The sequence below is a fragment of the Carlito syrichta genome, unplaced genomic scaffold, assembly GCF_000164805.1.
Source record: "Carlito syrichta isolate Samal-C Ts95f unplaced genomic scaffold, Tarsius_syrichta-2.0.1 Scaffold309644, whole genome shotgun sequence".
In the NCBI taxonomy this organism is placed as follows: Eukaryota; Metazoa; Chordata; class Mammalia; order Primates; family Tarsiidae; genus Carlito; species Carlito syrichta.
Genome location: NW_007253740.1, coordinates 127,210 through 138,269, shown reverse-complemented (window position 1 = coordinate 138,269; position 11,060 = coordinate 127,210). Strand labels below are relative to the sequence as shown.

Below are 11,060 nucleotides of genomic sequence, written 5' to 3'. Positions count from 1 at the left end.
AGAAAAACATGATGAAGAAAAAATATATCCCTAATTGAAAAATTGTTCCTGCACCTGGAAGCTGTAAATTCTTTGCTCGGGGTGGGGGTATGTGCCCATTTATGTGAGGGCTTCTAGACATTCACAGCCATGCAGGGCCAGTGCTGGGCTCCGGCAGTGTGCTGGCTGTTTACTGCCCGTGCTCAGAGGGGTGCGAGTGAAACATATGCACATTTTGTCTTTTTCTTTGGGGGAAAGAAAAGTGAAGGCACCTGAGCACATAAAACTGCAGTCCAAGTTTATATTCAGAGAGTTCATCTAAAACGGAGCGGCCACTGCAGCCTCGACCTGCTGGGCTCTGGCGATCCTTCCCCCTCAGCCTTCCAAGTAGCTGGAACTACAGGCGCGCACTACCACACCTGGCTAATTTTTTGATTTATTGTAGAGATGAGGTCTCGCCAAGTTGTCCAGGTGGGTCACAAATAATTTTTATTTTATTGTAGAGACGAGGTCCTGCCAACTTGCCTGGGCTGGTCTCGAACCTGCGGGCTTAGGCGATCTGTTCACCTGCGCCTCCTGAAGTGCTGGGATCACAGGCTGAGCCACTGGGCCTGCCTGGGAAAATGTGCCCTTAACCACCCCCACATGGTCTGGAGGCCTGGAATGGTACAAAAGCCTTTAGAGTGTCCAGTACTTCTCGTGCTAGGCCTTCTCACTCTTAACTTCCATCTCCCAGGCTTGTTGCCTAACCTTGACCCTTGATTGGATACATTCCTGCTGGTGACGGTTCTCCCTTTCCAAGCATGCCTTTCCTTCCTGCCAGTTTCGGCCTGTAGATATGAAGAGTATGTGTATTTCGTCCCCTCCTGGCAGCTGCGGGAAATTTAGGCATCCAATGAGAATGCAGGGCAAGACGGGGCCTGCGCGACAGGCCCTGAGCATCAGCACTTTGTCTTCCCTGCTGCTCCCACTCGTTTGCTGTCACCCTGTCATCAACTAGGCACCTGCTGAGGGAGGGGACTCAGGGAAGGGGTAGCCAGCTGAATGCCGACAGCTGTAGGAAGGGGCGATTCTCCTAGGTGAAGGGTGAAGAAGCGATTATTCGTGACTCAGAATTTTCCACAGATGGCGTGCTTGGCATTTCTAGTCACCCCCGTTGAAGTAAATATTTGGAAGAAAACTTGCCATGTTGTTTTTCAGGCTCTGTTAATATTTTTAAAAATTAGTAGCAAGGGTAGGCTTTTAGGACATTCAAGCATAATCGGAAAAACAAAACCTGGAGATTTTAGACAGGCTGCGTTTTCAAAAGACGGCGTGCTCTGTCCGTCGAGGATGCAGATTGCTGCCTTTTCTTGCTTTTTCTCCTGCTCCCTGATCACCTGTGGGATCTACCAAGCATGAGACTTTTCTTGCTCATGTTTTCACCGAGAGGAGGCACGGGCGTGAATTAAGCCGTGCGAATCCCACAGCTGATGGAAAATTAAAGGTTTTTCGACTCACATGCACTGCTTGTGAATTCACATGACAAACAGCCATTAAATAATGATCATGGGGTTAGTTATCCACAGCGGAACAATTTGGCTTCTGGGTAAATTTCTTGATTTATTGCCATTCATGGAGATATTGCTATAGGCAGAGCTGTCTGTTTCTGGAACTGTCTTCCTCTCTGTTTTCTGATGAGTCCTTATTTCTGCTCAGAACTTAGAAAAGTGTGTGTGTGTGTGTGTGTGTGTGTGTGTTTCTTCTACAGTCTTGATATTTAATTGCTGACCATGTATGTATTTAATTTTATTCGGGCTTCTTTACCTCTTTGATCCTATAGAAAACAAGGAGAAGGTTGGTGACTGCTGACGAACTTGTGCTAAGCAACTTCTTAACAATTAAAAAAAAAATCAATAAGGACTCCATTGATCAAGTTTTGAGTGATATAAAGAAAGAAATTTTGGCCATGCAGTTCCTGCATGTCAGGCACTGTGCTAAGCATTTTATGTGCGGGATCTAATTTCATCTTCATGATGGCTTTTAAGGGTCAGTAGTCTTTTAAAGATTAGGAAATTGATGCTTAATGAGAAAGTTTTAAATACATCACCTGAGATCACATGGCTAGAACCTGGGATGGGGGTGGGGGGAAAATGAAACCTATCTGTTTGGCTTCAAAGCCCAGTGAAAAATCTGCCTTTTCTTGGATTGGAATAAGCCTCTCAGACAATCAAGATGTGTTTTGGTGGACGCTTAATACTTAGGTAAATTTACTGTTATTAAAGGATTAAAGAAAGAGCCTCTTTCCCCCTCCACATTCCAAGTGAAAAGACAGAAGCTGGAAGTAGATGATTGCTGTGGTTCATTGTGATCAGGATAGGTGTAATCCTTGGACCACACATTTCTTCAGTTACCTACATGTAAGGTTATTTACAAGTAACACACTGCTTCCCGTCTTCCCCTAAATTCCGATTAATTATGTCCCATTCAGCCGGGCGTGGTGACTCAAGCCTGTAATCCCAGTACTTTGGGAGGCTGAGGCGAGAGGATTGTCTGAGCCCAGGGATTCGAGACCAGTGTGGGCAACTTGGTGAGACCTTGTCTCTATAATATATCAAAAATTAGCCGGGCGTGGTGACACGCGTCTGTAGTTCCAGTTACTTTGAAGGCTGAGATGGAAGGATCACCTGAGCCCAGCAGCTCGATGCTGAGGTGGCCGTGAGCAAGCCACTGCACTCCATCTGGATGACAGAGTGACACTCTGACTCAAAAAAAAAAAAAAAGATGTCCCATTCAAATCCAGAGAACCTCTACAAGCTATTGTAGCATTTCAGGACAACCCAAAATTCTAATTGCTACCCTGGCTCCCACCCCACTTCCTGATCCCTTGGTAATTTGTAAAACGACAGATCTTTTACTTTTAACCATTTTAAGAGCCGTGTCTGGTACCTGAGGCCAGGACTACTTCGGCTATCTGGGCTGTTGGGTTGCTGTGTACTCTGCTGCCTTGTCCCCCTAGCTTCTCAAATACTCCTCAGGCTTCAGTCTCTCTCCCTCAGAACATACTTCTGTGATGAGCTTGATCTTGTTTCTCCTCACTTCTTTGACCTCTTTTAGCTGTATTTCCTAATTAGCACCTTGGTATGCACTACCCTGCTTTTTAAGCATGTGTGTGTATGTTCCTATTGGTCTGCCTGTGTATGCATGCATCTTCTATCCCCAGCAATATTATAAGCCTCTATGAAGAAGAACTGTCTCATACGTGTTGTTTCTCATTGATACTACATGGTAGACATTTTCCCAGGCACCTAGCAGGCATTCAGGAACTATTTGATCTTTGAACTACAGAAACCGGATCATTCGGCATGTCATCTGACTGCTTTTTCTCAAGCTGAAATGAAGTATAGGAACAATTAGATGTAAATTTTGTGGAGAATTAAAAGTTTTGGAATAGGAATTACATTCCCATAGTTCAAAATGAAAGAATATAAAAAGTATACAGCAGAAAGTTACCCTCCATTCTCTGTTTCTTCCCTCCCATTCCCTGCCTCTCTACAAAAAGTACCCACTTTATTTGTTTTATGTGTGTCTTTCTAGAGTATTTTTTGTTTTAAACAAATAATTTTAATGCATTTTCAATAAATAACAACGAAAATACTTATTTTCCTCATGTTGGAAAATACTGTATTTTGCATATTATAGAACAATTCTGGTCCTTGCTTTTTGCTCTTAATTGTGCAGCGGAGAGGGTTTTCCAGATCAGTCCATTGAGGCCATTCTCATTATTGTCTTGCAGCTCGGTAGAATTCCGTTATGTAGGTGTGCCATCATTTATTTGGCCTGTCCCACACCGATGGACATTTGGGTTGCTTCCGGCCCTTTGCCATTAAACACACTGCTATGGTGACTAATGGGGACATATGGCGTTTTACCTGGATGCAGGTTTATCTGGAGTTTACGTTCCCAGACAGGGGTTGGCTGGAGCCCAGGGAAGTGCATTTGTGACCGTGACAGGTCTGCCAGATCTCCCCCGTCAGGGGTTTGGCTACCCTTTACTTCCACAAACCCGTTTCTCTGTGGCCCTGCTGACAGATTGTGTGCTCAGACTTTTGGATTGTGGCCAATTGGATGGGTGAAAGATGGAATCGAAAGGAGTTTGAATTTGCATTGATCTTATGAATGCAGCTGAACATGTTTTCAGGCAGTTTAAGAGCCGTTTCTTTTCCTTTTCTGTGAACTGGCTTCATATCTTGGCCCATTTAAGAAACTATTGGCTGCTCTGTGTTTTTCTTCGTTTATTGTTCTGTGGGGGTGGGGTTTTTTGTTTGTTTCCCTTGCTGAAGTTTTCTGGTTTTAGATGATTGAATGTATTGAGCTTTTCTTTTACGGCTTTTGGATTTCAAAGTGTTAGGTCTTTGCTGCCCTGTGGCTACACGTTTTCTTCTAGTGCCGTTGGTTCGTTTTTCTTAAATCTTTGATCCGTGTGGGGTCTGTGATCTGAGGGATAAATTCAACTTTGTTTTTCACACACCACCTAGGTATCCCAATGCCGTGTATTGAAAAATTCCTCCCCACTAAGTTGAGATGCCATTCTTAACATAAAGGAGAGTATTTGGATTGCATATGACTAGGATGAGATACATACACTGGACGAACCCATGGGGATTAAGTGGTCAATAGCTTAGTTGGTCCATACAACAAACATTTCTCAAGCACTTAGTAAGTGACACAAGTGTGATATGGCAGGCCTTGGGTATATGAAAATGAGAGTGAAGCGTCTCTTAAGAAAGTAGCTGCACAATGAATGTAATCTCAATGCAGGGGAATAAGAGCAGCAGAGTGGGCTGAGAAAGCCGGGGAGATGCTTTACAGAGCAGAGGGCCTGAGGCAGTCTTGAAAACGCAACAGCAGTCGGCTGGCCAGGCGGGGAAGGACTTTCTAGAAAAGAAGAGATAAGTGCAGAGGCCGAGATCCATGAGAGTGTGTGGGCTTTGGGGTGGGGAGGCGACAGAGGGCAGAGGGGTGGATTTGGAATAGCAGTTCGTGGCCAGAGTGTAGGGCAGGAGCAACAGCAGGAGACGAGACCAGAAAGACTGCTCGTGGACATTGTCTTTCATGAGTACATGTGGGATCTGGGTGTGCAGTGTTTTCATACCTCCCCATACTCACTCAGTAGATGAAGGGGAAAGATTAAGACGTCCAGAGTAGATGGAAGCCCATGCTGAGCTGTGTTCTGCAGGCCGGTTGTTGAGTGTTGACACCTGTTGCTTATTCTAGAGCACTCCAAGCTCCCGAAGCCGAAGTCTCACTTTGCTCCCCCACGGAACACCCAATTCTGCGTCTCCCTGTAGCCAGAGACACCTCAGTGTGGGGGCCCCCGGTGTTGTCACAATCACGCATCACAAGTCGCCTGCCGCCGCCCGAAGAGCCAAGAGTCAGTATTCCGGCCATCTTCACGAAGTCAGAGAGGTAGGCTTTGCTCTCCTACGAGGGTATGCGGCGCCCCTGGGAGTTGGGGGCTGTGACCGTTGCCCTGCCGACCCCCTCTTCCTTTGTGCCATCTTGATTCATGGAGAGGACCAGCAGCGAAATTGCCAGCCACCCAGCTGTGACAGTCGCTCCTGGTTTAAAAAAATGATTGTTTCTGTTTCTTAGGGGGGTGGCAAGGCTTTAGGAGGCCTCTGTCAGAACTCAGAAAGCAGAGAAAGCCAGCCTGCAAAGACATGGATGCCAGTGGAAGGCCAGTCAATGACGTCTCCGTGCGCGTAGCAAAGACCAAACCAAAGTGCATGGATAATCAGGATATAATTTGGGTGTTTTGAGACTCTGGATGTTGGTTCCCCCTCTTTCCCTTTATTTTCCTCTTCCTCACCATCACAGATACACTCTAAGGGGCTTGTTAGGTGGCAAAAAGAACACTGTCTTTTTAAAAAATTTTATTTTAGATCCAAGGAGTACACATGTGTATTCATTACATGGGCATATTGTAGAATGGTGGGAGTTGGTTCTCAGGTGGCCCATTCCCCAGATGGTGAATGCAGTACACCCCCCCACTGTGGGTAGTTTCTGAACCCTAGCCCCCTCCCACCTCCCAAGAACACTGCCCTTGAAGTCAGAAGACTCTGTTGTTTAAGAGCAAGTCTTCTAACAGCTCTGAACCTCAGTTTCTACATTTATAAAAAGAACTAAATCAGGCTTTGCCAGCCTTTCCGGGGGAATGTGATGGTGACAATGCCCAGGAAGACTTTTTAGCTTACAAGCCAAGCCGTGCCTTGTAAAAGTGACGTGAGGTTATGGTTTTTGTTTGTTTGTTTTTTTTGTTTGATGCTCTGGGAAGTCATCATTTGGGGTCCTAGAGCGTAGGACTCATGTCATCCTTTGCAATTGTTATGGAGAACAGACTGCAAGAAATGGCGATGGTCTTGGTGGCCTGGCTTCTGCTGAGGTTTGAGGTTTCTGGCCCTGCCCCTCTGTAGTGTACAGACCAACCCGTTGTTGTCCTCTTAGGGAAGGTAGCAGAGCCCTTTCTCTTCGTCATACAGAAGAATGGGACTCTTAGACTGGGTTCTTGCTGCTACCAGAGTCAGCTTGCATCTTATTTTAGTTTTTTTGCTTTTTGAGTCGGAGTCTCACTCGGTCGCCCAGACGGGAGTGCAGTGGCCGCTCGGCCACCACAGCCTCGACCTGCCGGGCTCCGGCGATCCTTCCACCTCAGCCTTCCGAGTAGCCGGAATTACAGGCACGCGCTACCACGCCCGGCTGATTTTTTGATTTATTGTAGAGATGAGGTCTCGCGGCCCAGGCGGGTCTCGAACCCGCAGGCTCAGGCAATCTACTCACCTCAGCCTCCCAAAGGCGCGTGATTACAGGCTGAGCCACCGAGCCCGGCTTTGTTTTAGTTTTTAAATGTCACGAGCCAGGCAGCATTCTGCTGACTGACTGTCTTGGTTCCGATTCCAGCCGAGGGCAGAAGATCTAAAATCTTTGCAATCAAATCTGTAGATGCATATGAAAGGTAGCTTTTACATATATATGCTCTATGTTGCCTAATGAAGAAAAAGTACAAAGTCAGAATTGGATTTTAATTTTCAGGTAGAACTCTCATTTTGAAATAGTCATTCTGGACTGGGCGCAGTGGCTCACTCCTATAATCCCAGCCCTTTGGGAGGCTGAGGTGGGAGAACTGCCTGAGCCCAAGATTTTCAAGACCAACCTGGACAACGTAGTGAAACCTTGTCTCTGTAAAAGAAAATATAAAAATTAGCCAGGCGTGGTGGTGTGTACCTGTAGACCCAGCTATTTGGGAGGCTAAGGTGGAAGGATCACCTGAGTCCAGGAGGTCAAGGCTGTGGTGAGCTGTGATCATGCCATTGTACTCCAGCCTGGGCAACAGAGTGAGAACCCTGTCTCAAAATAAATAAATAATAAAAAAAATAAGAAAATAAAAAAAAAGAAAGAAGAGGAGAAGGAAATGGCTACTCTGTTTAAAAAAAAGGCTTAATTTTCTTGCATTAGTTGATGTGATGAATGATTTTGCATTGTGTATATTGCTTTTCATTTTTCACAGCACTCTTCCAAGACACTGTGTCATGGAAAATTTTCAAATTCGCATAAAATAGAACAGTCTAATGTAGCTGTGTACCCATCACCCAACTTGAGCAATTTTAATTTCTGTTCTTGTTTTATGTTTTTATTTCCTCCTTCTACTTTATTTTTCTTGCCAGAGTATTTTAAAGAATTGTTAAGTGCTGTTATTATTCTATCATTGCCAGGGAGTGCATCTGTATTTAACAGGAAATTTGTCTAAAACTTAACTATGGTATTGTCATTTTGCTTTGGTGTAGACCTCATTGCAGATTATTTTTTGAGTCCTTTGAGACTCTAACCTTTAAAAAGGCAGTTAGAGATTTGTGGTATTTTGAGAATTCTCTTTATTCTATTATAATGAATTCCTGTTGGACTTACTGTTATAAGTTATGATAGAAAACCTGTTTTATGAAAAACAACAGCAACAACTTGTGTTTAGTGAGTGGGGACCAAAATAAAAGTTGAGGTACCTTAGCCTGATTTTTAGTAATATTTGATTTAATATAATGCCCAAATCTTTTCTACGTCCATTTAGAAAAAAGTCAAGTTTTTGAAAGACTAAATGTATTTCCTTGTGTCCATATGCATAAAGATATTTATGTAAAGTATATACTACAAGCATATATTGCAAGATGTATAAAGAAGAAAACCAAAATTACCCATAATCCTAGCTCCCCACAGTTGACCATTGTTAGCCTTTTGGTGAATTTACTTCTGGATTTTTCCCCCCATATGTTACAGGTATAGATATGTAAAAATTACCAATAGCATATGATTTAAATTTAGTAAATAATTACATATATATGTGTATATATATATGTATATATGTATATATATGTGTGTGTATGTGTATATATATATATGTTGCTTTTTTCTTTACCATATTCTTTTCTTTTTTTCTATCTCTGGGGAAAAATTGTTGAGATTTCCTGTGGCGTTTCATGCTATGAAACATAATGAGATGAAATGTTTCCATAACTGTTTTGAGCTGGTTTTTGTACTCCTGGGTAACAGTGTTTGTCTTCAGGTGACTGCTTTTGTATACCGAAGACCTTTCTTGCTGAAAATTAATTTTAAGTAAGGGTATTGAGATTTAAGTGCAGGCATTGGCAGTTTAGAGGATTTTGGGGTGCTGAGCTCCTCGAAGAAGAGTTTAAAAGTTTCAGTTCTTGGATATTTCGTCTACCTCCACTCCTAACAGGAAAAGGACCGCTGGTTTGGTGGCATCTGGCATTTTATGTTGTGAGCCGGTCCAACTTAGGAACTATCTGAGCAGATTTCACTCATGCTAGAAAGCTCTGCAGTTATTAATTTCGGAGCATAAAGGCCTCTGCTTTAAGGTACCACTGCATTTATCTATAAAATGAGTAGAAGAAAATGGAATCGCATTTTTAACCCAGCTGGACAGAGAAGATAAACTTGCAACCACTGAAGCAATGGAGGAAATCGTCACACCCAAGACAGATGTGCCTGGATATCGGGGCAATAAAAGAAAACTAGCCCAGCCAAAGGCAATGTAATACATATTAAATGGAATGCCGCAGCGTGGCTGAAAATCGTGGAGAAATTTAAAAGAATAAATGGTTATCATCCAAAATTTAAAGAATTGAGATACCAAAGGTCAGAGTCCAGAGTCCTCTCAGGAAGTGACTGAGAGTGATGAGTCTGGGGATTTTGAGACAAAACACCAAGAGACAGGAGTGTCCTCACTAGCAATTCAAGAAATGAAAATGAAGACAGCTCTGTCTGTGGAATTATCAGAATAAATTGCAGCCCATTATGGATTGCGGTGTGAAGAATGTTGGCAGTGCTATAGATTGTCTCTTTACTACAATCTGGTGCTGTATAATAAGAACTAAACATAAAATATTCTGTGCGTTGCCATCGACCCATAAATTCTCTATTGGGAACTATTTCCCGAGGAAACAATTTATGGAATTGGGGGCGGGAGGAAGAAATTAATTTGGGTAAAATTCTTCATACTAGGCAAGTTGTAGTCCCAATACAAAACATGATGGGAATGGCTAAACAGTAATACATTTAAGATACTGAATTACTATATAGCTATTTTTAAGATAAAAGGTCACTATTATAACCACATGGACACGTATGTGTAAATAAGAAAACAGACAGGGGAAACCCCTTTGGGTTCCCTCCCACTGTGGGAACTTTCCTGTCCTCTTAATAAATCCTGCTTTCTCAAAAAAAAAAAGAAAGAAAACACATAGATAGATAAACTTATAAGACACACATTGAACCCTATGTCCATCTTATTAAACTCTAGAGGTCGTTTAAAACAGTGGTTCCCAGAGTTTTGGATTTTGCTTGCAAACTGATGTTTAGAAATACAGTAGAATTTGGGGAGCAACAAAGTGCTGCAAACTTTTTATTTTCCCCAGCAAGGACATTTTAAAAAACATAGTGACGATCTAGGGTTACCACTGTCTCATAGAAACACCTTGGAACCCCCCCTCGCCAAAGGAATATCATCTCAGAATAAAGCATCATTCATTGCGTTGATTAAGAAGTTTTTTTTTTGAGTTGAAGTCTCACTCTGTCACCCAGTCCGCAGTGCAGTGGTCGCTCCCGGCCACCACAGCCTCGACCTGCTGGGCTCTGGCGATCCTTCCACCTCAGCCTTCCAAGTAGTCGGAACTACAGGCGCACACTACCACACCCGGCTCATTTTTTGATTTATTGTAGAGATGAGGTCTCGCCAAGTTGCCCAGGCGGGTTGCGAACCCGCGGGCTCAGGCAATCCACTCGCTTCAGCCTCCTAAAGTGCAGGATTACAGGCTGAGCCGCCAAACCCAGATGATTAAATTTTATGGCAAACACTGCATTTTCTATGTGTGTATTTCTTTTTTTTTTTTTAAATATGTGGGGTACAATTCATTCTTTATTTTTAAGATTTCATTTTGGACTGGAAGAGAGTTCCTCATGGATTGATCCTGGCCTGCAGATTTATGTTGAAACCGCTGGTTTCTTTAGAAAAGTCTTTCATTCCCGCCTGTGTCCCCAATGCCATTGCCAGTCTGACTTTTATTTCAGGCCTTGTTCCATCTCCAGGACGCATTTTATCTTATCATCTTTCTGCTATTAAAACAAGACCAAAAAAAAAGACCTTCTTGATTCCCTGCTTTCATAGGATAAAGGTTAGACTCTCCCACCTGGCCAACGAGGATGGCCTTCTGGAGTCTGTCTGCATTCTCGCCACCCCCCTTATCCCCACCGGGGACTTCCTGCTTCCTCTGCTGGGAGGGCCACTGCCCGATAGAACGTACTGCCACGATGGAAATATTCCATATCTTTGCTGTCCACTAGGATAGCCACTAGTTCCAAGGGGCTAGTGAGCTCTTGAAATGTGCAAGAGTCCAAATGGAGACGGCTGTAAATGAAAGATACAGGCTATCCCACTCTTTGGGAGGCTGAGGTGAGTGGATTGCCTGAGCCCGTGGGTTCGAGACCCACCTGGGCAACTTGGCGAGACCTCATCTCCATAATAAATCAAAAAT

General features: G+C 43.6%; 1 protein-coding gene across 1 annotated transcript in view; it reads left to right on the top strand.

Moving 5' to 3' along the window:
• Positions 1–11,060, top strand: part of LOC103269941 (oxysterol-binding protein-related protein 10) — a gene marked incomplete at its 3' end in the record, with an annotated part of 185,275 nt that overhangs the window by 51,208 nt on the left and 123,007 nt on the right. The window contains exon 4 of the mRNA XM_021717317.1: positions 5,236–5,427. Coding sequence (XP_021572992.1) covers positions 5,236–5,427 — 192 coding nt within the window. The remainder of the gene's footprint in view (positions 1–5,235; positions 5,428–11,060) is intronic.